Source organism: Phaenicophaeus curvirostris, chromosome 24, assembly GCF_032191515.1.
Source record: "Phaenicophaeus curvirostris isolate KB17595 chromosome 24, BPBGC_Pcur_1.0, whole genome shotgun sequence".
Lineage (NCBI taxonomy): Eukaryota > Metazoa > Chordata > Aves > Cuculiformes > Cuculidae > Phaenicophaeus > Phaenicophaeus curvirostris.
In genome coordinates, this window is record NC_091415.1 from 316,080 (window position 1) to 343,249 (window position 27,170).

The 27,170-nt window shown below is 47.1% G+C and overlaps 1 protein-coding gene across 2 annotated transcripts in view; it reads left to right on the top strand.

Annotated features, from left to right (window-relative positions):
* SYT6 (synaptotagmin 6) overlaps window positions 1-22,734 on the top strand; it is a 34,761-nt gene extending 12,027 nt beyond the window's left edge. The window contains exons 2-7 of one of the 2 annotated variants that reach the window (XM_069875597.1): window positions 7,947-8,283; window positions 10,125-10,683; window positions 14,300-14,420; window positions 15,849-16,020; window positions 16,644-16,794; window positions 21,393-22,734. In XM_069875597.1, coding sequence (XP_069731698.1) covers window positions 7,947-8,283; window positions 10,125-10,683; window positions 14,300-14,420; window positions 15,849-16,020; window positions 16,644-16,794; window positions 21,393-21,464 — 1,412 coding nt within the window. In that variant the 3' untranslated portion in view covers window positions 21,465-22,734. The remainder of the gene's footprint in view (window positions 1-7,946; window positions 8,284-10,124; window positions 10,684-14,299; window positions 14,421-15,848; window positions 16,021-16,643; window positions 16,795-21,392) is intronic. The other variant, XM_069875598.1, reaches the window with a different exon arrangement.
* Window positions 22,735-27,170: the final 4,436 nt, after the last annotated feature.

The following is a 27,170-nucleotide window of genomic DNA, read 5'->3' on the forward strand; positions in this document are numbered from 1 at the left end:
AAGCAACTGGAACTGCTGCTTGCCTTCACCTAGAGAAGCTCCAGAAAGCATACCATGTCATGGGAGCGCGCACAGTATAAGGGGCTTGCAGTGTCTCTCTGGGTATTTCCTACCTAGCAATGAACATCTGAGAGTGATTTTTTACTTACATTTCCAAGATACGAGGACACCTTGATTTGTTTCTTTCTGAACTGGTCATGGTACCAAATATTTCTGTGACTTCATTTTTCGCTCACATGTGCTCTAAGGATGTGTCGCTGCCCTTGGCTGGGCGATGCTCCCTGACCCCTTGAGCAGTGAAGCCCCTGTTGCTCTGAGCAGGGCGTCAGCAGGAGTAGGTAGAGCTGTAAGTGTGAGCTGATGCTTGTTCCTGTTGCTCGGATTGGTCCCCACACAGGAGCGGTTCAGAGGATCTAAGGATCAGGACCTGTGGACACACAGGTGATAGATCTTGGCTGCTCTCGGCTCTGGCTTTCTGAATTGCAGCTGTGTGGGGGCTGCCCTGCAGCCCATATCACCACCCACAGCATGAGATAATGTCTGCGGGACGGCGGAGGCTCTGCTCAGTCCGTAATTGGTTTCTGACCTGGTCCTTCAGCATCTGCTGAGAATCTGATGAAGTATTTTCTGCTGCCTAATGACCCACGTCTCTGATCCTGTTGGAGCAGCAGCCCCTGGTGCTTCCTGATGCACGCAGCTCCTGTGCTGCGAAGTCGCTTGTAAAAGCAAAGTGACTGCAGTTTGGCTTTGAAGTGACAGCTGCTAATGACTCGTCTAGCTCAAGAATATTTCACGACATATCCCTGTAGCTCATAGCTGCCTAGAGAACACAGCCAGTAAATCAAGAAGAGTTGCTGAAGTTTCAGGTGACAACTGAATGGCAGCGAGTAGGCCTGAAGATGTGGCAATGAAGACAGCAGAGGACCAGCACGCTGGACACACTCCCAGCAAACAAGAGCAATTACGGAGTGGGCTCGCTGGGCTTCCCTCTTGCAGCCACGCTCTCTGCAGACCCCAGCGCCCACATAGCTGTGGGCTCTCTTGCACAGAGCTGCTCACTGACACACAAACTAAAGCTGTGCTGGGTGACAGGGACAGTCTGATCTTTATCGTTTTCACTCTTGCCGTTCCCACAGCTGTGGCATGCTTGGGGAGGAGATAAGGTGCTGGCTGAGAACCACAGGCTGCTGCACTGCAGTTCACCCCTCTAACGCAGCATTTCATGGTTTATAAGGCAGCCAATTTCCTTTCCAGAATTCCTGTTGCAAAGTTCTCCGCTTGCTGCTGCACTGGGTAGTACCTTGCAGGCTTTGTTCCAAGCTGGGTCCTCAAAAGGGTCGTTCCCTTGCTCTGCTGTGGCTTGTGTTTTGGTTTTGGCTGTGGTGTGGCTGGATGCTGTGCTGCTGCGTTGGTTTAACATATCGTTTCTGTTTCATCCAGTCCCCACTCCTTCCTTTGTAAAGCTTCAAAGCTGAATGGCATTGCTGAATAAACATGTCTACAGCTAGGATTTGATGGAAGCCTCTTCCTTCTCCCCTGCTGTTGTCCCGTGCTCCCCTCTGCCTCCGCCCCAGGCGCCTGAGATTCACCACAGTTTCTCATGCTCAATTTGCAGCCCTCAGCTAATCAGACTTACATTGCTGATGCTTCTCAATTGAGAGAAAATTAGATCAGCAGTTGGTGGGTGCCTCACATGGTCTTTTGTAGCCCCAGAGGTGCCTGTCTTCTCCTCGAGCAATAACTCCTGCAGCAATCCATCATTTGAATGCATGATCTCTACAAAGCCCAACAGAAATAGAACAATATATTCTCACAAGGACTGTTGCAATAGAAAAATGTAGCAAAAATGGACAGACAGGCCTTGAAATGTCTCCTGACATAGTGTGAGCAATGGTCAATGGACCCTGGAAAACCAGTCACACAAAAGCTACAAGCGAAGTTAAGGTCCATAACCACCTCCTGTAACCACTCTTCCAGGAGCATTTGTTGTGGCAAGACATTATGTGCTCCAAGTCATAGCTCAGAATAGCTGGGAGCTGCTTCTTCAGCTGAAAGACACCCAGTGGGGAACAAATCGGAGCTCTCCCTGTTGACAGGATTTTCCATTGCCCACTGGAAAACGTAGCAGTCAGAACAGGGAATACATCTGTTTGTTCTTGGCAGGACCAGGCCAGAGGCTTTCTCAGGGTCTGCGCATGATGATGGAGCCGTGGGTACCCAACCTCAGCAAAAAGTCTAGTCAATGTGCCCTCATGCTGAGGATGTGCTGGGGCTTGCAGAAACAGATCTGTCCTCCCGCAGAAACACATCTGTCTTTTTTTTTAAATCCAACAGGTAGCTGGAATGACTAATAGAGAGTGGAGAGCTGAGAGAGACATCAAACATGTTTTGTTTTCTCTGTGGGGAGTGGGTGGAAGGAAAGATAAGTTACATTTTCAAGGTATTAAATATAACTCTTCACATTAAACTTGGAGCTTTCCACGAATCTCTCTAATGACAGCGCAAGCTACTTTACTGTAATAAAAGTCAATGTTGCCATAATTAGACCAGTATTGTCTTTCAGTTAATAGACTGTTGTAATCATGGCTTTGTCATATTATTAATCGTTTTCTGTTTGGACTTTGCTAATTATCCCGTTTGGTAATTCAGTTTGGGTGTTATGAAGTCATCAGGGATATAAAGCTGAAAGGTAGTTCTGCCATATTCTCTTAATTAGTTCCTATCCAAGAAGGAACAAACTGGATAGTTGTACTGACAAGCTGGTGTCTGAGTACTGGGCCAGGGAGGGGCTGGAATAACCAAGAAATGAGTCCCCTTTCCTAAATATGCTTTTAGCTTTACAGTTTTAAATTGCTTTGCTGTCCCTTTGTCCTGCCCTGGGCCATCTCCTCTCTTGTCTGAATGGCAGTAGAAAGCAGTGACCTCCTCAGAAGTTTTATAGCTTGAGCCATTCTGTGAGCTTTGTGGTAAGACTCGATAGCGAGGTTTTTAGATGTTACAAACCCACTAAAAACACAAACCAAAAAGTCAAGTCAAAAGAGAAATTAATTCATTTTCTGTTAATTTAGATAGGTTTCAGCCTGTCTTCTTTGTGCTCTTTGCATCCTCATCGCTTGCCATTGGCTTCAGGTCTTTCCTGCAGTGATGCTGTTCTTGTCAAAGAACATGTCACTGCCCAAGTCCTGCACCGAATATTCACGGTCATGAAACTTGTTTGTATTTAAGTGTTTGAATATGATCTGGTCTCTCAGCTTGTGTCCCTTGCCTCTGACTTGGGGTTTCCCTGCATGCCCCCCCTTGCTGTGCTCCAGGAGGACGGTGCTGCCCTTCACTGCAGGAGAGGGACAGTCCTGGGCAATACAGCCGCTGAGAGTCACCCAGCCAGCTTTCCCCTGTCCTCATCCCATCTCCTCCAGAGGTACATAACTGCTCCTCAAAGCACAGTGTTGTTTTTGTAACAAGTCGGTCTAAGCTGTTTGTGCTGCCTCTGAAGACTTTGATTCATTGTTTTCCCTTATGGCGAGCTGCAGGGTGGGGAGATCAGCATCTCTGTTGACTCAGTTTTGATGTTTAACAGTACCTTCTACTGCAGAAATGGTGATAAATGATCACTTATCATTAGCCTCCCAGGTACTGCTTGCTTTTTTCTGCTCACTAAGAGAAAGCAGAGCAAAGACCATGATCCATGAGCCTTCCCGTGGATGTGCTTGTGTCTGTCCTGGAGGAGTGTGACTTTCTGGTTTAGAAAGCTCTGTTTTTCTCTCCGTCACCTGCTCTGATGGTAAATCTATGGCACAATCCGTCAAAAGCTCATTCCTGGCAAACAGAAGCCTTTCCCTAGTTCTTTTGGTATGAAAATGCTTTCAGTGAAGGTCTCTGCTTTCAGCAAAGCACCAAGACCTCTAAAGCTCTGACTCAAAAAGACCTTCATAAGTGAGGCAGAGAATCCTTGAAGGAGCTGTCTCTGTTGCACTAGGTAATTAGCAGCTTGGTGACTTACCCTAAGCATATCAGCTCACGCAGGTAAATGTTCACGTCCATGTCTTTCCTGCTGCTTGTTCTCCCTTCCCTTCTTGATAGTCATGCAAGAGATTCGTCATCACTGCTCTGTAGCCCAAAGCAGTTTCCAGCTGAGGGTTCCTCTGGGAAGTGGCTCTTGCTCCCAGGGGGGAGTGAGACTGGAAAACAGCTATGTTAATTTGTATTTGCCATCTCCTCTTTTTAAGCTTGGTCTTTTCAATTACAAGTTGTAATAAAATCCATCTTCCGATATGACAATTTCTGCTGTGGCTCTTGAGGGAGCTGGGCTGGGATGAGGCAGAAGCACCGAGTTGGATGCAACCAGGACGAGGAATGGCTGCAAGCACAGACAGAGCCCTTCCTGACGGCTGGGCACGGGCACATCCCTCATTACCCTTGGCTCTGAACCTCAGGTTGAGACAATACAAACACAGGAGCTCATCTTTCCCCTGGGCTGAGGCATCCTTTCGTCTGTCATCGCAGAAGATTTAGGGGAACCAGCCTTACCTCCAGCCACGCCAGCAATGCCCAAGCAACCTCTGGCCCCGGGGCCTTTTCTGTGAGACAAGGAATTGTCTTGTTCGTCCAGTTTCTTGTAAGTTCAAGGACTTCTAGAAAATAACATTTTGAATACTAAATATGTTTTAAAAGTAACTGGTATTTTCAAATTCAAAAGAGAACGCTCATTAAATCAATTAAGGTCAACTCTGTCCAACTGATATTTAAGCTTAATAAGTCACGAAAAAGTCTTGGCGAATCCAATGTCATCTTCAGACAAACTGATATTCTTCCCAGGCAGATGCTTCAAAAGCGTCTGTAAAATCCTGATCCCTTCTACTTGCGTTTTATGTGAGCCGTCAGAGGGAAGAGAGGGAGGTCATGCATGAAAGTCTCCGTGAATCCTGTCAAATACATTATGAATGCCAGCTCAGCAAGGAGTGACATGAACTAAGATCTTTCTCAGGCTGGCAACAGGTTTTCAGAAGGGATAACCAATTAGTTCTCATGTTTTCTGGTAATGAGCCTGGTGGGATTGTGGTGTCGTGTGCTGTATAACTCCTTGGAATGGGCAGAAGTATCCTCACAGACACTTGTCTGTCACTTAAGAGCTCCCAGCAGTGACAAATTCTGCAAGTATTTCCTTTGTAACAGCATCAATATATTTGCAAGAATTGCAGGTTCTTAAGTTTTCTTATTGAACTGTTTGACATCGAGTTTCCTGGGCACAGTCCCAAGACTTAAAGGATAGGAAAGTGATGCCTCTGTGCTCTCTGCTTTGGCGAGAACATATTAGCCAACTCTCTAAGGGAGCTCTGCCGCTGACTTGTACAATCCTATTTATTATTGAATAAGACAGGCCCTATTTATTCACCCCAGCACTGATCTGTATTTCCACCTGGGAGCTACAGGAGAAAATAAATGGTACATTCTGACCTGTACGGAAGGCCGGTGAGAAAGAGGAAAAGTTGCAAAAACTGCTGGGTGGCATTTCTTCTCTCCATCTGCGCCTGCTGGCAGCTTCCAGCCAGTCCTTTGGAGTCAAAGAACCTGTGGGCAGTCAGAAGGTTTGCCTCGGGCTTTTGTGGAACTTGCTAAGCTAGGTAATTTTGTGGAGAAACAGTGCCTGTCCTCTGGGATTTCAGAAACGACAGATGGTTTCCCAGGTGTTCAGCTGAATTGCCTTGTCCCAGTGTAGATGTCACATCTTGTGTCTGGTGCTTCCTTAAAGAGATTTCACCTACAGGAGGCAGTGAAAAATCTGAAATATATAGTAGCTGTTATATTCTCAGAGAGCAAAGTGTGGTGATATATACAGGTTCCTGAATACTTTTCTCTTACGGTTCATCAGTGGGGGTTGGACTGAGTTTGTTTTTTGATTTTATTTTTTTTTAAATCCAGCTGTTTTGCCAAGATAAAAATTTAATCTTTGCTCATATTTCATAGATTTTCTCAGCATTACACCTTGCATGCCTTATCACAGCTGCACAAAACTAAACTATATAACCAAAGGAAGCAGAAGGTCGTCTTATGGCTTCTATTTAAGGTAAAGCATGTGCCAGGGATCACATTGGTAGTAAGCTACGATGAAGCACAGATGTGAGTTTCCCTGTTTGTCTCCCAAGAGCTAAACTGCCTGGTCAGGATGGATTTTCTGGAAGATGGGTTTTAAATGCAGGTTTTGAGTGAGTTTAGCATTTCTTAGTGCTCCTGCAGGGGAGGAGCTGTTTGCCTAACCTCCCTTCAGACAGAATCTAAAGAGGTGCTGTCAGCTCCCACAGCTAAAACTGGAACATTCAACCTTTGGCTGCAAATTTTGGTCTTAATCAGCTTTGCCAAAGGGCTGCTTGCTGCTGTGGGGTAGTACTAGAGCCAGATCCCTTCCTGGGGTGTGACTGCTGAGGGCCATGCCCTGCCATGACTCCATCCCACACCTCCCACCGGCACGGGCTTCGCTCCAGGGGAGCCAAGGGTCAGCTCCGGTGAGGGATCCAGCCCTGTGCAGCCAGGGAAGAGCAGCTGTGTCCTGCAGATCCCCTTCCACACAGGACACACTCACCTTTTAGCAGCCACACCTGGCCCTGCCTCCCTTCCCTTGGTTTACCAGAGCCTTGTTATTCTCCCAGGGATTTGTTTCAGCCGTGACAGCTTCGTTCACAAACACAAACCCCTGATGGCGAATTGAGTACCTACTGCCTGCTTCATGCCTCGGGATTTATGGTGCAACGTTTATAAACAGCAAGTGAGAGGAAATAGTTGTTCTGTATAAACTCCTGAAGTGTTTGATGATTTTTTGCCTGTCTTTCTGCCCTGACTCACACTTGGCTGATGTAACAAATGCAGCTTTACCAGTCACTGCAAATACCACGGCGGGCAACCAAGGAATGGTCCTTGAGCCCATGGCAACCTGTGACTGAATCAGCTGCAGTCCTGGCACCGCAGACCTGAATCCAGTGCATGACCTACCCTCACCCTCAGAGACTGGGATTCTTTGTGATTCTGAACTCTTGCAATTCTGCCTTGGGTGGGAATCTGGGAATTAATACACTAAGAGAAAGAAACTAAAATTAGCCAATATTTTCTCTTTTGAAGGCGCTGTGAATCATTCTACAGCCGAGATAATATTTATATCGGTGTATATACTCCTTTTTCCTAATTCTTCAGCCTTAGGTATGGGACCTCTTTCATCTCCAGGTTTTGAAAGATTGAAATGATGACATACATAGTGTATGAGGTAAAAGTGACTCAGAGAGTCAGAGAACATACGCAGTGTCTGTGCTATTCAGAATAACGAGGAACGTGTAGCACTTTCTGTGCAGCCTCCTTCTATGTTTGGTTTCATTGCATCAGCAGCTTGAGTGGGTTTGGGTTTTTTTTTTGTTATTGTTTTTTTACTCTTTATTTGCTGTGGGCACATCTGGACGAGATGCGAGCGTTGATTGTACAACAGCAATCTGATTCCAAGATGATGGTAGATAGATTTTTTTTTTTATATACAGTGTCTGAGCACCTGTGGTATGGAGCAAAAAGGCAGTTTCTGTGCTGGAACATGTTTCTGTCATTCAGTTCCATAATTCTTCTTGGTTTCAGGCTCAGCAGTTTGCCAGTGCCACAAAATAAACCAAGGGTGAAATTTTATAGGCAATATAAGCCTCACAGTATGAAATCCGTAGCTCCGGCATCTGGATGGCCATTCCTCCCCAGACAGGTCAGGGGCAGGAGACAGTCCCAAATCCATCAGGGGATGTTCAGTCGGGTTTGGCTCCATCTTGCAGAACCTGCGAAGAGGTCTCCTTTAGTCACAATACAAGTAATATTTTACCATTTCTTCCCTTTATGTATGGCTTTCTCACTGTCTTTATCTTCTTTTCTTTTCTCCTTTCCCATTCCTCCCCTGTCCTTGTTGCTGTGCCTTCTCTCCCCTGTAGAGCTCTCCGTCAGCCTCCTTGCAGTGGTAGTTATTGTGTGTGGACTGGCCCTGGTGGCAGTTTTTCTCTTTCTCTTTTGGAAGCTGTGCTGGGTTCCCTGGAGGAACAAGGCTGTTTCTTCACACCTGGCCGTCCCGCGGAGCGAGCCGGGCTGCAGTAAGGAGACCATGGCCGACAAGCGCAAGGACACGGGTGCCCTCAGCTTCCTGGAGGCAGCGGTGAAGATCAGCCACACATCACCAGACATCCCTGCAGAGGTCCAGATGTCCATGAAAGATCACATCATGAAGCGCACACGCATCCAGAGGCAAACGACGGAACCTGCGTCTTCCACGAGGTGAGTGGGATGAGGTGCTCGGTGGGGGATGCTGCACCTCGGGGACGCTGGCAGGGTGGGAGAAGCTCTTAGTGGAGCTTCTCGGATAACTTCAGGCTAAAGAGGGTGCTTCCACCTACTTGCTGGATTACTTTCCAAAGACTGGCCATTAACCAATTAAGGTGATCAATCTGGCTTACTAAGGGCCCTTTAAAAACCATCAAGGATTCGAGCCCTGTTACTGTGACTTGACCTCATTGTGTCAAGCCATCCGAGTGCCCCGGCCACTTTAATTTTGTTCCAACATGAGAAGCAGGCTGAAGTATCAGTGATGGTATGCTGTCAGACAGAATCAGACCTTTTTGCTCTCTCTCGTTGTTGTGGCTCCTAGCAGAAACAATTAGACAGGCAGAATTGATGTGCTGCTCGGTGCACACGCTCAGAACCAGCTGCGCTCAGCGCTGAGCTCCGTGCACACTGAGATGTCAACGCTGTGCTCAGTAAATCCGGGGAAGGCTGTACAGACCTTGGGACATCTCAGCAAGAATACTGAGAAATACGGTACCTCTTCCTCGACACAGAAGGCTGTGAAACTAGGACAGGAAAGGGTGATCGTGGGGTCCTGGCTGTGCCCCAGCACGTCTGCCTTCTCTGTTGGCCAGTGCCCGTGATGTGTGCGAGAACAGACCTTGCTCAGAAACTGGCTGCATGTTGCAGAATTAATGAGGCACCGATCATAGCCTTCTGTTTGAAGAAGATGGGGTTAAAATCAACACTGTGCTGCCTGCAATTGTTCCACAGGCTCTTTTGTTTAACTGTACTGTTTTTGGACAGCTGAGTGTCTCTCTGTTGTGCACACACTCATCCTGCTTTTATCACACCTTTCCAGTGGAGAAGAAAACAAAAGCTTGGCCAATCTGAATTAGGACAAACACAGTGGAACCTGGTTGTATGTGGGAAGGTTTCACACAAGCTTTCTCAAGTGAAAGAGCCCACATGAGCCCCAGGCAGGCAGCCAGGGCTGGGGCCACTGGGGAACAGCCTGGCAGGCTGGGATCTCTTACTCATGGCTCAGCCCAGCCCGGGCCAAAACGCCTTTGAGGAATCTGCCAAGGAGAAGCGAGGCCTCTGAGCACTGTGTATCACTGAAGGCTAATGCTCTGGCTCTACAAGTTCTTAGTGTGGTTAAATAACTCCATACACTGCTCTTGTAAACACCAGATAATCTGAAATAATGCCCTGAGTCCACAGGAATCTTTTATGCTTTGCTTAGATAAGGCTTTACTTATGTACAGTTTCCCATGTGCTGACGGGGAGCTCAAGGCAAGAGACAGCATCCAGATGATTCCTCCCCATCCAGAATTATCTATCGGTTTCCAATGAGAGCCTGCAGGAGAATTTATAAGCAGCAATACCCAGAACAGAGCCTAAGTTTCTGAACCAGGCATGGTTCTCTTGCTTTAAAAGATTTTTTTGCCTGAGGGAAACTTAGTGCCAGTGTGTTGGAACTGTAAGGACTGAGGGTGGGAAAGAGTCTCCCTGCTGGGTTGTCTGTGGTTTGTTTAAGGAGATGTTTGCTCTCATATAATGAGCTGCAGGCTGTTAGTTGTGTAACAGGTGAGGAAATGCAGCTTGCAGCAAATACTCTGAAAGTCAGGAAATTTGCTGGGTTGGTTCCTTTGACCACTGGAGTTGTTCCCTTCAGTGTTCATGTCCATAATGTAGATGGTTTCTGTACAGAGGTCAGGAGCACGTGTTGCACCCATTCTTGTGCTTTCCTGCTTTCCTAGTGTTAGTAGTCCAGGAAGAAAAAGTAGACAAATGTCCCTGGAAAACCATGCTGTCGTGTCTTCCTCCCACAGGCACATCTCCTTCAAAAGGCACCTTCCTCGGCAAATGCACGTGTCCAGCATGGACTACGGCATGGACCCACCAGCTGTGGCTGAGCAGCCAACCAGCATCGGTCGCATTAAGCCTGAACTCTATAAGCAAAAATCTGTTGACTCTGAGGACCCCAAAAAAGAGGCAGAAAAGACTTGTGGGAAAATAAACTTCACTCTCAAGTATGACTACGAGAATGAGACACTGACCGTCCGAATTCTCAGGGCTTTTGACTTGCCAGCCAAAGACTTCTGTGGCAGCTCAGATCCCTACGTGAAGATCTACCTCCTGCCTGACAGAAAGCGCAAGTTCCAGACACGAGTCCACAGGAAGACTCTGAATCCCACCTTTGATGAGTCCTTCCACTTCCCTGTGCCCCATGAGGAGCTGGTGAGCAGGAAGCTCCACCTGAGCGTCTTTGACTTTGACAGGTTCTCAAGACATGACATGATAGGAGAAGTTATCTTGGAGAACCTGTTTGAGGCCTCAGACCTTTCCCGGGAGACTTCCATCTGGAAGGACATTCAGTACGCAACAACCGTGAGTATCTGCTGTGGGGAGTGGTCCCTGGAAGCATTTGCAGCACGGTGCCGCGGTGTGATGCGTGGTACCTGAGTGTATGGTGAGCGGCTCCAGAGCAGGGCAGGTTGGGATTCTCTTTTTGGCTGTAAAGGGCTAAGTCCTGCACAGCTGCTGGCTGGTGGGTTTGTGGTCTCCCTCTGCCTGGTACCATCAGCCCTGGGGACCTACAGCCATTGCACACAAGGGTGGCCAGGCTATTGTACTGAGAATGCGTGCGCAGCTCTGTGTCCTGTGCTGTGGTGCCGCAGCTGGGACCTGGTGCCGGAGCTCAGTGCGCAGGCACCGAGGGGGATGCAGTTTGCTTGCAGTGTGTTGGCCATAGGAGGTAGCTGTCGGGCTAGCAGTGGCCCTGGTGGGGCGCAGAGAGTGACCATCATGCTTCCATGGCAATACAGCTTTTACCACGCCTGTCTAAGGGGGCCGACGCCTGCCAGGTACCCCGGGGCGTTGCTGGGAGCATGGTGAGAGCTGCAGCTGCATTGCCTTTGGAGCATCTTGCCTGTGAGTGAGGTGGAGGGAGGCACAGGATCAACCACAAAGAAAGTCAATGGTATTAGTTAGCAGGGTGTCTACAGCGTTTGGCTTTCAATCCACAAGTAGCCAAGTCTGCTGTGTTTAATGGACAGTAATGAAAGGAAAACTGCTGGCAAAGAGGTAAGCAGGCATTAGGCACATCCTTTGCCTAGCAAAGGGTTGCTAGGAGAGGAACTAGGTGCATCACACATGCGATGCCTTTTGGAGGCATTTACCCTTCTGTGAGCTTCAGAGCCACCACGATGCCCAAGACGCACTGTGCACCAGCCTCGCAGAGCTCCCACAGAAACATCGAGTGCCGCATTTGGCTCTGTCCCCTCGTTCTCTCTGTGTTATTCTTTGGGAAAGGGCCAATATTGGTACATCTCAGCCAGTTGTAACACACCCAAGGACATCTCTGTTTAATCAAAAATGAGAAGGGTAAATACAGATTTGATAATACCCATGGAAAGCTCTGGGAGACTAATAATACATTAGATCAATCGTGTGGGTTAGGAGATAGGAATGCACTTAAGCAATGATACGAGCTGTTCAAATAGCTAGCACTCAGCTACTTAATTAATGATTGTACAGCTTGCAGATCAGTGAAACATTTTTGGTTTCAAGCCTGCAGAGGTTATTGATTTAGAACTTCCATTATTTCCTTGGAGCTACTGATAGGAATTTTGGAAATGTCCCAATGTCTATAATCTGCAAGTAAAGAATATGCACACAGGACATGTTTTACTCTCCTGTATTTATGGTTGCAAAGAAAAATCTCTTGACCTAATATGATGAGGTCAAAGAACAATTTAGGTTAGTTTTATACTCTGAACAGGTTCTCTCAGATTGAGGAGAGGAATAGAAGATGAGATGACACCCAGAAAGTGCTGTCATGACCTCACATAGATTTGCTCTCTTCTAATATCAGTGTCCAAGGTTTACTGCCCCTACCCCTCCCAAACTAACACAGAGCACAGAAGAACGAACAGACCCAGCCCAGGGTGTCGTCTGGATGCCAGTGGCTGTTGCACGGTGCAGCAGAGAGAGCGTCTGGTGCAGCCAGGTGCTCATTTCTTTGGGAATAGAACAACCACTGGTTGCCACAACTTCAGAATTTTTGTTTTAAATTCTTTTCTGTTGTTGGTAAAGTCTGTAGCTAGGACTAGTAGATGCAGTGTGTGACTGGAACTCGAGTCGCTTAAGCAAAAAGGCACAACCCCAGTCCTGGAGCTCAGTTCTGATGTGGCAGCAGAGTTTGCAGCAGGTTTCAGCCACTCAGAAGGTGCCTCCTCAGCACGGAGTTTTTTTATTCAGGGTCTTGGCATGTAAAGCAATCCATCTTAAAAGAGGAAGAATACCTCTAAAGGCAACAATAAGTGCCATGTTTTAAAAAGCAAATGAGGCTGTGACTCGAGATCATTTAGTTGCATTAGAAGCAAAGGTGCTCAGGGTGCTGAGAGTTCATTGGGGCTAGCAAGAGATCGGCGTGGGCAGGAATATTAAACTCATATTTACCTGCAAATAGCACCTTCTGGGACAATGTTTATTGAGATGTTGACTTGTCTCATCGTACGTTGGTCTGTCCAAAAGCCATCTGGCTGCCACTGTTTCTGTTGTACACGCTATGCCTGAGAACCTTTTCAATTTATTTGCTACTCAAATGTACTCTTGTCAAGAATCAAGACTTTTATATCACGTTCATTAGTATTCTGCACGTCTAAGTGGAATAAATAACAAATCTTTGCCTTACCAGGGAAGAAGGAAATAATTTGGCAAAAATCTCATCCATCAACAAGACTTATTCTCCTAACACTTAACAAAGCTTTAAGTGCCTAATGCATTTACTTGTCTTTTTAGTTCCATCACTCTACTACTAGCAGCTAAAATTTCTTTTCAGCAGATCATTATGTCACATTGAAATGAATCAAACACTCTGTTTCCAAAAATAAATTGGTTTTTTTTTGCTCTACAGATGTGGGATCTGTATGTGCAAAATAAGATTATTTCTTTAAAAATCCATTTTTGGAAGGTATTTGGAAATCTTTCTGCTGACTTCAGCTTTCTAGTTTATATACTGCTTTTGGTTTCATTGTTTTTCTTTCCTGAGTTCCCATGAGCAAGGCAATGATGGAATGGGGATCTCAGGAGGAGCAGTATAAAGCTGCATGTATAAGAGGTGCTGAAGACTGTGTGTAAAAGTTGTTTTCCAGGGCACTAATGAGTAAATTGTATTTGCCTCTATGCAGTCTAGAAAGTACCAAACGTTTCTGAGTGCCACCTGCTGGTTAACTCACTATTTATATACATCAATACACATGCTCATAATGCATTTGTCAGCTCTTTGAAGACATCTCCAAGGGGTTGGTGTCCAATAGTGAGCAGGTCACAACCTAGAAGCTCAATTGCTGCTCAATGGAGCCCTTGCTGGTTCTCTTCTGTATTAAAGCAATCACCCCCAGCCTCTAACTACCGAGTAATTCATGCTCAACTTCAGGGGAAATCGCCCTGTTCCTCAGAGCCGTCTGCGTTCTCTCTGTGTGATACGGTCTCACCTTCCTGTGCTCTCGCTCTGTGCGGGGCACTTCTCCGTTCGAGGAAATAGATGTCAGCGTCACACACGTGGCGTGGGAAGATACATCCTGTGCATTCAAACAGAACTTAATACCAATGTAACTTCCTCTTCATTTCCCCTTCACGAACAGTCTTCCTTCAGTGTTAGCTTTCACTGCTGTGTAGGCAGCGGAGCAGGAAGAGAGGAGCACGTTAGCTGTCGTGTTGCAATAGGAAGCACATACTGAGGAATGGAAGATTAGCCTTAATGATGAGTAGAAGCTGTAGCATTCCTGGTATTCATATTTGGCCAAATAATGTTGGGATACACCAGAAAATAAATTCTACAGCACCACCATGTAGGGAAGTGTTGTTCACCTGAAAACAGCAGAACAGTGAAAAACCTGTGTCGGTGAGAGAGCTGCGGGAGGTGTTGTGGTGAAGGGGGGAGGCAGCTCAGCTGATTCTTGCACATTTCCAATACGATGTGTTCTCTGTTTCATTAAAGGAAAGCGTGGACCTGGGAGAGATCATGTTTTCCCTTTGTTATTTGCCAACTGCAGGTCGCCTCACCTTAACAGTCATTAAATGCCGGAATCTCAAAGCTATGGATATCACTGGTTACTCAGGTAGGTGCCCCACACACCCACCCTTCTTCCTCCTCGCCCAGGGCAGCCTCAGCATCACTGAAACACCTAACCAAGCTTTGTCCATGTTTTAAGTGTACACACAATTTTAAAAGTAGAATTATCTTTTAAACCCATCCCCAAAGGTGTGAGCCCAGGGAGGGTAATTATAGACCAGAATATACTATTCGAGGAGCCTGTCAGTGATTTCTCATCTCCACAGAAGGGTTTGCAGAGTCAGAGCTCTGATGCTTCTCTGGGTTTGGACACTTCAGGGCTGTCACGGATGCTGACTCCTGCAGACTTCTGTGTGTAGGGAGTTTTCCATCAGAGAACTGAATCAACCATTTCACCCACGGTCAGGAAAGAATCCTGGGCTGCATGGGTAAATCCCAGTTGAGTGTGTATCCCTCCGTACAGTGCCAGGATTCAAACATTAGGAGCAAAGTCACCCAAACACTGTACATGTTCACAGTTCCAAAGACTTGGCTTGGAAATTCAGCATGCATAAATTCTGGATTTCAACATAAAAAGCAGTTTCTTTCTCAGAGCTCAACATCATAGTGCTTGAGTTTCATTGATGACTTGTATAATAGGCAGTATCAATACAGTGAAAAGTCTTTGCAGAAAACGTTCCTGCTCAGTTGGAGCTTGATGCCATATGAAATGTCTGAGAATTGAGGCTTCAGGGGATGCCAGCTCAGCATTTCTGCAATAATACATCGCACGTTTACTGTTACTTGAAAATGCATTGAAATCGCCTGGGCAGCCGTTAGAGCAGACAGGAGCTGTTTGTAACTTGAGCACATTCTGCTGTGATCAGCCAGTGGAAAGCATGCGAAACAGAGCTGCCCTAATACCATTTCTTTCTGTCGCTCTCTGACATTGGGAAAATGGGTTTAAAATTCTCCTACTCACTGTAACTCTGCTATGTAATGTCAGCAACTGAATGATTTTGGTAGCAGTGGAGAGAAAAAATGCCCATAAAATAACCCCCTCTACCTATTTGGCGTCTCAAAATGCTGTGTTACGTTTTGCTGTCTTGGCAAATTCTGAAAAAGTTATGGGTTTTGTTCAGAGAAAGCCCCGGGCTTGTCGCTGCGGCTGTGCGGTTAACGCAGGCTACAGCGCCCGAGTGCCCAGCGCCCGCAGCATCCTGCTGATGGAGATGGGCTCTGCCTTTGCCAAGGGGCCTCCTTGCACTTGCAAATCCTCGTCATGGAAAATGTATGGAAACAGCTGCTTTTTCCCTGCCAAGGCATCTGCAGTGCTGATTGTCCTGTGCCTGAACCTCATGTCAGCACTCGAACCGGTACATTAGAGGGGTGCCTTTGGCCCGTGGGAATCCACAGCCCATCCTCTGACAGTGCTGTTTCTGTGTTGATGGCAACAAAATAAACCTCCATCCTTTTCCTATCTCTTCTTCTCCAGATCCGTATGTCAAAGTGTCTTTGCTCTGTGATGGGCGAAGACTGAAAAAGAAGAAAACCACCATAAAGAAAAACACACTTAATCCCACCTACAATGAAGCAATAATCTTTGACATTCCCCCGGAGAACATGGATCAAGTCAGCCTGCTTATCTCTGTCATGGATTATGATCGGTAGGTGGGAGGCTCTGGGAAGCAGGAGGGGACAGCATCCTCTTTGGTGCAGGTTTTCCTGCTCAGTAGCTGTTCCCTTGGTATCACGGCGTGTATGCCCAGCGCTGTGGCAGAAATCTGTCTCTGGTGATTTGCTGTTAAAGTGTCATCTGTATTTACGGGTGTGGGAAATCATGAGGCAGAACAGTAAGTATAGTAAAGCTGTTCCTTTGCTTTATAGCATTTCCTTGAGCCAGTATTTCACTTCTCTTCCCTGTGTGCTTGTCCTGCAAACCGCGATCCTGCTTTGGAAAGCAAATGGTTTACTGTATGAATTACCCATTACTGAACTTGCTCTCGCCATTCACCACTACATCACATGTCCTTCTGGATTCCATATCTAGACTGAACTACAGTTCCAATCATTTTAATGTTGCTGTAATTCTTTCTGGTGATGGCAGGGCTGGGGCTGCATGTGCACAAGGGCAGACAAGCTCTGACTCTCGTTGTGCTGATACGACAGCCCATGGTCACTAGCACCATCCCTCATGGCACTTGATAACATCAGGTCAGAAATCTTGCTTTAGCAGTGCCTGGGCTGTCCGTGCCACAGAGAATCACCTTGCTTTTCTATTATTCTTCAGAGTGGGTCATAATGAGATCATTGGCGTCTGCCGTGTGGGGGTCAATGCTGAAGGACTGGGCAGAGACCACTGGAATGAGATGCTGGCATACCCACGCAAGCCCATTGCGCACTGGCACCCGTTAGTGGAGGTGAAGAAGTCTTTGAAAGAGGTATGAGGAGCTTTTCTTTCCTTTTAATGCATGCACTGCGCATGGCTGAGCTGGTTTGAGGATTTCAGAGAGCTCCTGCTCTCACTTGGGAGCTTCTGACAAGAGCTCAGGGAATTTTCTTACCAGAAATGAATTCTAGAAAACAAGTATCTCTGTATGATCTCAAAATAGCTCCTTGAGCTTTCAAGCGGAAATGAATGGCATTGTATTTACAGATGTGATTGGTACCATATTGGAGGTTTTTTGAGTTAGAGATGGAGAGCAGTGAGGGAAGCGAATGCTGCTCTGACTGTAGAACAAATTGTCCAGGGATATTGCCTGGTTCAAGTTTCAGTTTTTTCATCCTGAAAGATTTTTCTGTTGACTCATCTCCAAGCCTTTGCGGGAGAATAAATAGAACAAATGTAATTGCTTTAAGTATCTCCAGAGAAAAAGATTCACTTGATGCAGCCCCAGGTGACAAAACAGGGCTGAAATGCCTGGGTACCATTTTGACCATCTCTAGCGTTTTCTTCCTCCTTGCGCTCCATTTTCTCATGCTCCGATAGAGCTCTTTGGGTTCTGCCTGGTTTAGGTCATAAATTCTGGAGGAGAGAGAAAATGGCACAGATGTTATTGCCACTTCAGGTATGAAAAGAAAGCCAGCATCTGTGGCCAGGGACAGCGTAATAAAGGCAATAAAACATATCTGGGGCTAAGGAGGCGTTTTCCCTCAAAGCCACAGACTAAGTACATAACAAAAAGCATTTTATTTTCTCTTTGAAGTTCAGATACTGAGCTGCGCGAGGCTTGGCGATCCTCCACTGCAGGCTGAATTAGTATGCATCAGACCCTGTGTTTCTTCGCTACTCTTTGCGCTAACGAGAGCATAGTTTGTACTCAGTGTTCTCTATCCCAGCCTTTATTCATCAGGCAGGTTTCTGAAATTCAGATGTGCCCATCTCAGAGGCACGTCCTCCCTCCTGCACGGAGAGCTGGGGATCAGCCACTGCTGAGTTTCAGCATAAGCCCCCAGTTGTCTATTGCGGATTGGTGAGCTTGGCAACTGCATCTCCCGCAGCATCTCCTGGCTGCTGCGTCCAGCCCAGGGCACAGTCCCTTCTCCAGTTTGTGATGTACATGACTTTACTACTATTCTTCAGATGCAGGTGAGACTTTGAAAGAAAGCCTCCTGCAAAGTTTTTGATAATCAATAGGGAAAAAAAAAAAGGGACAATTACTGTGATGAAACTCAGAGAAACAAAAGCAGGCATGTAAGATGACTCACCTTCTGAAATACACTTTGAAAAGCACTACCGAGACCCTAAGACTTTGTAAAAAAACCCTGAGTGAATCATTTCAACCCCCGGTGCACAGGTCAGGAGCTCTGCTTAAAAGAAAAGAGGAAAAAAAAGCCTCTGATCATCTGTTCTGGTATTTCTGCCACAAGCTGGTGTACAGAGCCAGCACGCAAATGGTCTTTGTGCTTATTTGCCCTTTTAAGTTGTAGCACTGCTGTCTGCAAATCCCCTGTGCAGCTTAAAAAAAACCCGAACAGAAAAGGCACAGGCTGCTGGTGAAAAATTAACGGGAAAGAGTATCTGTTGGTTACAAGTAATCGCATCATCTGTTCCATATGTGCTTGTGCACTTTTTAAAAGCCTTTTATGCTTTGTATCCACAACATCAGCTCCAGGTCCCTGCTCACACAGAGGCCATCGAGGGGCTCTGTGCTGGGGGCAGCAGCTCTGCGCTGTCAGCCTGGTCCATCTGCCCTTGAACGCAGATGCGGGGGGAGAAGCAGCTGACCCTCCATCCTTTTTCCACCCTCGTGTCTTTGTGGGGGTGGGCTCAGGCTGTGTTGGTATCCTGAGTTGTCATCTCTATCTTCATCTTCAAGAGCGTTTGCTGCTGGGCAGTGGCAAATAGAGCGTTTGCCTTCTAGTTGATCCTCACGCTTGCTACTGTTTGCTCTAGTGATTAGAAATGGCCTCTGCTGTACATCAGTGTCTTTCCTGATTGAGTGCTTGATCTTAAACTGAAAGCAGGACAGCTGGGATTGAATTGTCTTTTTGAAGGTATAAATTGAGAAACAGATGACTGGAGTCGTTAGCCCAGGGGCACAGAGCAGCTCGGTGCCCGCTGCCATCTCTCTGTGTCGCTCTGCAGCTGGGTGTCCTGGCCCCCTCCCCTACCGCACGGCTCAGGACTGCAGATGGATGTAGGAAAAGGTGTGGAACTTGGAATTTCTGGACTATCCTACATGCGTACTGCCATGCCTGGCGTGCCTTGAAACAACGCTGGCCGCAAAGAAAGTGCTTCCACTGCAGTTTGACTACAGCTCAGAATCCCAGATTCTGCTGGAGTTACCAGTAATACCATCACGAGAGGCGTGTTGCACCACGAGGATGCACCAGCCCTGGTCCTCAGCTCCTAGTAGTGTGGGATGGATGGATGGATAGATGGATGGATGGATGGATGGATGGATGGATGGATGGATGGATGGACGGACGGACGGACAGATGGACAGACGGACACCAGTGCCCTTGGGGCTGTACGCCCACCAGCCTTGTCTGGTGTTGCAGGGGTGGTTCCTGGACTGACCAGCATGAGGAGGGTGGGCAGCATCGTCCTGTCCCACCAGCCGCACTGCTGTGCAAACATGGACCAAACTCCTTATTTCTGGGTCATCAACATGTCTTGGGCCCTTTCTCCATCAACCTGTGTTGCTCTTTCTTCTCTTTCATCGCTAAGGCGTTTAGGGAAACTCGCTTTATGGCTATGGTTGCTCCATATTTATCAACAGTGGGTAACAAACTTCAATCACAGCACTTCTTTAACGAACATCATCATTAAAAAGAGAATGTGTGCAAATGAATCATTAATTACAGGCTCCTAAGTGCTATCCTCTTCACACAGCTTTTCAGAGGGAGAATTTGTGAGTGGGAGATGAGAATCCCACTTGCTGTTGTGTTTTGAAGTTATTCTGACGATGAACTCTTGCCCCAGCACAAACCTGTTCCCATTTTTCAGCCCTGAGGTCCTGCTGGTGCCTGCTGCCGTAGCCTCAGCCTCCCTGGGGCTCTTCACCCATCCCACCCACTGTTGTTTCCCAAACGCATCCATCGGCCAGATTAAGTGATGTGGCTATAAAAAGAAATATAAAATTACACCTCATCTTTCCAGGCTTTGAAGAGGACTTCTGGAAACTGGAAAAGTCCCTGTTATCTGTGAAAGACAAACTGCCTGATATTGCAGAGCAGCAGCATCAGTGTAATGCAAAATGGGTCTTTGATGTGGCCGAGTCCCTCTGACAGTCAGCATGGGAACATTTATTTGTTTAAAATAATTCTCCAGATGAAAACTGAAAACTTTGCTAAGAGCCAAGTCATGCCCATCATGAAGACCAGCCATTTATCTTTAAAGATATGCAAAACCACCCTCTTCCAGACTTTAGGGCATGTTTGACTTTCACTGAACTCTTCCTAGGTTCTGACTTAATTATACAATGAATGGTTCACTTTTGCTAATTAAACAAAGAAAACAATATCTCCCGGTTCCTCGTGGTCACTTGAATCTGCTCTTGGAAGAGTTTTCATCTCATTTTTGAAGTAGTTGTTCCTGTTAATGCAGGCAGAGCGATGCAAGGAGCTTGCCAAGGACTCTGCCGAAAGCCCAGTTCTGTTTAATTCCTGCTTATCTGCTGGTTTATTGGTAATTCTTACGGGGAGGTTTTATCCATATTATTAGTTTCTTGAGGATTTTAGCAAATTCATTTGACATCAGAAACACAGACAGAACTATTTTTTTGCCTTGGGGCAGTCTATTTGGAAGGACAAACTTCCCAGCCTCTTCAGTCACTAGTTTCTGCTCAGCCCTCATTTGCAGTTGCATTTAATTTGAAATACCTTTACCAAGGCAAGAGCTAGGTTAAATTTGCCAAGTGAGTTTTCATCCACAGAAGTGAAATTCATACATGCTTGAGCATTAATGTCAGTCAGAAAAGAGCTTTGGTTCACATAAGGGAGGAGGGAATGGATCCTGGGCAGAGGGTGGAATGGAGCAGTGGAAGCGCTTTGCCTCCTGTTGTCTATCATTTGTCATTTAAATTTAATAAAACTGGATGGTGATATGGGCAAGTACTCCAAAGCTGGAGGAATAATGGGTTTGAATTATAATAATAGCCCCAAAGGCGGATGACTAATAATTTATGATTCTATATGTATGGCAAAAAAATATTTGCTATATCCTCTGACTCTGATTTGATTTCACTCTGAGAAATGTGGACACAGCTTCTGTGAAGTCACATTGCCAGACGGGAAAGAGTCAAGTAGTTTTTGCAATTAGGCAACGTCTCTGAAATAGGAAGGCAGCAGCACCAGACCAGGCAACAACAGAAAGCTCAACAGAGAGCAAACTTTGTCTTCATAGCTCATACAGATACACTTTATTTATCCTTTTTTGTGAGCAGTCCTCACCACCGAGAACTGATTTACAGAGCAATAAAGCCAATTGTTCAGTGATTCATCCTGAGTGGTTAAATGCAGGTGTTTGATGAAACAGGGAATTTCAGATAATTTCTCCTGTTTGCTCAGACTTGCTTTCTTTTTTCCCCACCAGTGGCACGGCCGGGCCGCGAGCTTTGACAGCCAGGGTTCCTGTCCCTCACCCAAACCACCACCCACCCCGTGATCCGGAGAGCAGCAAGGAGAACAGGACCAAACCAAGTGATTTTTGCCCTTGGCCTACAGCCTCAGTAATGTGTTGCCGAGTGGTAGTGGCAGCAGCGAGACTTTCCAGTCTAGTTGTTCCTTCGTAAGTAAAGGCAGAAACCCGTTTCGTGGTCAAATATGTCTTTGTCTAATATGTCTCCCAAGGTGATGTTTTTTTGTGGCTTTTATTGTACGGATCTGTTTCCAGAGGAGGAAGGAGGGCTGAGACATGAGCTGGAAGTTTGGACTGTAAAATAACATGTAAAATAGTTTTTAGTGTGTCTGAAGGCTGGAGACGCGCAGAGATGCTGCGAGTGCCCGCAGGCAGCACGCGCGGCCAGGAGAGGAGCGGAACCGGCCCCGGCTGTGCCCACTCAGTCGAGCAGCAACGAGAGACACAAGGGGCTTCTCCTGACCTGTGAGCAGCTCCTGGCTGTTGTGGTCAGCCCCAGCCCAGCAGCCTGCTCACAGCTTTCCCGTCCGTGTAGAGGTTGTTAAGAGCTGTCAGCAGTTTGTGCAGTGTGTATCCCACATTCCTGGTGTCATGTATACAAAATGCCCTCAGTTCCTTAGGGCAGAAAACCTGGGTTTTGCCCTGTATTTGAAGTTTCTTCAGAGCTTCTTGCATGAACAGTTTCTTAAGACCCCTCTGTAGCTGCCACACGTACCCCGTTCATCACCTGGTTATCTGGAGCACAGTGGACAGAACAGCGTTGTCGAGTGGGGTTTGGACATAAAGTGGGAATGATGCTGCAGAAATAGGTGACATCCTTGCATGAACACTAGGTCTTTATTTTTCGTATCATCCTAGTAATGAAGGGTGAACAAAAGGGTAAACAGAAATACAGAAACACAACCAAAGCTAAAAAAACATCCAAGCTGTTTTCTTGAATGATCAGCTCTTCCTTAATGAAAAAAGTTTCTGAGGCCCAAACCCTGGAGGAAGATCAAGTTTCAGAAAAAATGAAACTTTGCTGGTTCCTTGGCTGCTGAGGCCAAAAGCGAAGTTAAAACATCCCAAGCACTAGCTTTGCAAACACAGCTCAGCCAGCCGCTCTTATCAGGCAGCTGTGGCTTCGGGACACTTTCTCATCATGGATTTTTCTCTGAGTTAATAAGTACACTTGTGCTGTTCCACTGTAATTCAGTTAAGTAAATGCAAATATTTTGGTTTCAAGTTAAAACAATATTAGCTAGCAAGGCAGACTTTTCTCCTCACATCGGGTGAGCAGAACAGCATCCATCGGTCACAACCTTCAGATCAGCTTCAGTTTCCATCTTGCTGTATGTCACAGCATCAGTCACCACTGAGTATCATGATTGGCAGAGAAGGGTCCTTGTTTGCATCAGGGTTTTTGGGTGAAATGAATCCTTTGTTCACTGAAGGACAAACACATAATTTCTCATCACACCTGGTGTCTTAATTCTCTTTACGTGCCACACGCTATAGGAGCAGAAACTCAATAAAATAATTTTATTTGTAACTCTTGCCTTGCCTTGTGAAACACTTCCTTTTGTGAACTGTGTGTTCTGTGATTTTAGATGGTTTCAGTAATCGTAGCAGATACTCTAAAATGCGATAATGACAGACCCTCGTGCGGTGAGCGGCACGGCAAGGGCAGACAGCGCGATTTGGAGCAAACACTCCTTAGCCCATAAACTCTGCAGTTCCTGGTCATCCTGGAAAAGCCAGTGCAGATCTCTTGGGGAATGGCTGAGTTCTGGTCACAGAAGAAAAATACACGTATTTCAAGCACTTACAGTTCACTGAAACAAAAAGGTGGTAAAACTGCATTAGCTTTCCAGTACAAGGAGTTCTGTGAACATCTTCAAGGGACCTGGCTGGGAATGCCCCTTTTTGAGACAACTCAACTGTTCTGGGAATGTTCTGGATCTTGTCAGAGGAAGGACTTTCTACCCATTTAGAATAATTAACTTAGAGCGGTGGGTGGTTCAGAACTGGCCGCAAGGCCCCTGACCCACTGCTTGAGCCGAACGCAGCCTCGGGGGTTTGATGCTGTGAGGTGGGAGGCCTCTAGCAGCTCTGCAGCTCAAAATGCCTGTAATGCCAGACACACCTAGAAGCAGCCTCGGCAGCATCCCAGCTAGATGCAAGGACAACACTTGACGATCACTAATTGCACTAACCCACTTAGAGCCTTTTCTTCTTTAATCCTGGCTTCTTGGGTTTTGGGGCTCTCTGTGCAATCTCTGTCTTTTACCCATTCTTCTTGTTATCTAGGATTTAGTCAAAACATACGTGGGGTTTGACACAAAGCCTCTATTTTTAATCCTTGCTTCACACTGATAATCAATTCCCACTCAACACTGGCTGTCACTTGTGTTTCTGGAAAACTGGATCTCACGCCGGTGAATCACACCCACGCCTGGATAGCTCAGCCCCCTGCACTCACGCTTTAAATGCTGAGATGCTGCCACATCCCTCAGTGTGGGGATAATCAAACCATTGTGTGTTTGTCATTGCCTCAACACAGCCACTCGAGAAGATTGGTCACACTAATGGAAACCAAATATACTGTACAAGTGCAAATATTTCCCTTTCATCTAGAGAGGGATTATAACTCCAAAAAGGAGCTGAGCCTGGCACAAGTGCCGTACCAGGATTAGTTAATTTGCTTTCTTGCTCCTCACTTTCCATCCCACTTTTAACTGTACAATAAGAACTCACAGAGTAGCTTAAGATATTACCAAGCAGGATAAGGAGACCCACCGCAGGGCCGTGTCCCCTGGGAGAATTTGCTGTTGTGGGACTTGCTGCAGAGGCAAATTTCCCTCTCCATGCAGGATGGTCGCTGCTGCCCGTGCTGCTCCAGGGCTCAATGCGCCGTGCCAGGCTGCCAGGGAGACTGATACTGGGTGACCCTGATGTGTGGCTGCTGGGCTCGCCGGCTGGGGAAGGAGTTCAGAGCAAGTACTGGCTCCCGGTCACTTTGCAGAGTTCACGAGCAGCCACAAATGAATAGTCTATTTTATTTTGAGTACTGCAAGCAAAATAAACACACATGAGCATTCCCAGACCTTCTTTTTTTTTTATTATTTCCCCTTTCTTTTTAGTTTTAGTGCCACAGTCTCCAATTTCATAGAACAAAGACTGAGTGCAGGAAGGGCAGAAGACACTGGCGTGAGGGCTGCCTCTTAATTACTGCTGGTTTAGTGATGGGGACAGAGGGAGAAGTGAAACCCCATGGGTCCTTTGTGTTGCTCTGTACAAGTCCCAACCATCTGAGAACAAAGTAATTTGGTATATGAGAAAAAAGTGAAAAACACAACGGAGGGTGAGTTTGAGCTGTGGTGAAGCTCTGCTCTTCACACTGTGCAGGGAGCTGGGATGGGGAAGGAGCAGCCGTTCCCCCACAACGGCCCCAGCCAAATCATAAGCTAATAAATTAGACAGTAAATTACTGCTCATTTGAGAAAAGTATAGCCCCATTCTTTGGGGTCCTTATCTCAGTTCTCTGCGTGTTCTCCATTTTTTCTACTTTTGTTATTTGCCCTCTTAATCTAGCAGTCCCTGGCTTCTTGTTCTCATCCTGCTGGGAGTTTTCTCTCCAGGGCCCTGATCGTTCTTCCTGCCATTAAGATTATCCTCAGCAGTAGAGTTGTGTGTTGATTTAAATGCCAGGTCAGGGATCTGATTTCTAATTATAATGCATCATGCAAGGATGACCTCCCTGGGACTAGAAACTCTGTCATTTATATGAAGTCACCGCTCTGAGATGCACAAACGCTGTTGCTATCATCTCTCGGTGATCTCTGCTGGCACAGCAGCCGCGGGGCACACGTCCCAGGCTCATCCCACGCCAGTTCCAGCGGGCACAGCTCCGGGGGTCTCCTGCTCGCTGTGCTCAGGAAGCCCGGGTCGTATCGGCTGCAGCGCGGTGGGGACCCTGTGGCCGGCCGGCTCTGGGCAGCCTCTGTCCACTTTGCGGGAGCATCACCCCAAAATCAGGGTTGTCAAGAGGCCGGAGCTGCAGGAGAGCCTGGGAGAAGGGGAGTTCATCTCCTCTTTGCAGATGCACAGGCTTAGGAAATCTGGATCCTGCTCCAAGTGCCAGCAGCTCTGCTTGGCTCACAAACCCCTGCATTCAGCCTTCGGTGGCAACGCTGCTTGAATGTTCAAGAGATGAGTTGGGTATTTTTTGCCCCCCCCCCGGCCTTTTCGCAAAGATAACTTGTAATTATATTTAACAGCTTTATTTATATATATTTTAAGACAGTGTGTTAGTCATGCAAATATAATTACATATCTTATGTTCCCGTGTCATTTTTTAATTAAAAAACATGGAATTTAAAGGACACATATTTCAGTCCAGTGTAAGCTTCTATTAAAAATGCAGCTCATTAAAGCTAATAAAGCACCTCACGATGGGTCAAGGCAAATCCAGAGCACGTTCTGTTGCCGTGGGAACAGCTGGCACCAGAGCCAAGTGCGGACACGGTTACCTGCAGCACCAGAGGTAGCAGGCAGGAATAGGATTAGGGGAGAAAGCCCCCCAGAACCAGAGCAGCAGGGTCCCTTCAGTGGGTGCAGCCGCAGCACGATACCCGTGGTCCCTCCTGGGGCTGGAGGAGCTGTGGGGTCCTGGCCCCGGGCAGGGTGGGAGCTACGGGGGTGGCTGGGGGTGCTGGCAGCGGGAAGGGCTGCGGGCACGGGGCAGCATCTGCTTGGCACTGCCAGACCCCATCCTACAGCAAACAGGGAACTGGGGAGGGGGGGGTCACTCACCAAACCCACATCTATAAATACATTTTAGATTGCTAATTGCTTCCAAAGTGGAAGAATTTCTCCTAATCTGCTGTTAGCCACTGTGCCTCCCTCTCCATTTCAAATTGCCTCGGATGATGAGGGCTGCTTCGTTGCCACAAGGGATAGAGTGGAAGAGCAGCAATTTTTTAATTAAGCAGTTTGCTGGCGTTACTCTTGGATGGCTTACAGGAATGAAGGAGGATTTAGCTCATTGCTCTACCAAATTCCCCCTGGCATCCCTGCCGACCCCTCCAGTCCCGAGCCACGGATGCCCTACCGCGTCTCCCTCCAGCTCCATCATTCCTGCTCCCTGCACTGGGGCTTTGTTCCCACAGGATTGGGCCGTGCCCAGAAGCCCTTGAAAGCTCAGAGCGCACTGAAACCCCTCAAAGAAGTCTGGTCTGAAAGCTGCTGTTCAAGGCACAGCAATCCGGTACGGCCCCTGCCTGCCGGGGATGAATTAATGCAGATTTTCTGGGACATAATGGTTACAGAAGCCAGGAGGACCTTTCTGCCTGTTGTGTAACCTCAGCTGTATCTAATGAAGCTCTAATTGCTGCACGCTGTGGGTGTTCTGCAGGATGCTGAGCTGCTCTGCCTGGAGCTGGTCCGTCCTCAGGGCTTTGCCGCCCTGGCCCTTGTGCCATAGCGAATTTCCCCCCTCATCCTGGAGCAGGGAAGAGCTGCAGCCCCAGGATGGCAGAGAATTCTCCTCCTCGGGTGCCTGCAGTACTGGGCTGCATGGCCAGAGCATCCCGGTGTCTTGGGAGCAGCCGAAAGCTGTCCTGAGCAAAGAAAGATGCCAAAATGCCAATGAAGATCTTCATCAGCTGCTGTCATAAATCCACAATATTTAAAAATCAAGCTCCTTTGAAACATGGAATTTGTCTGATGAGTGTGAATGATGAGCATAAAATA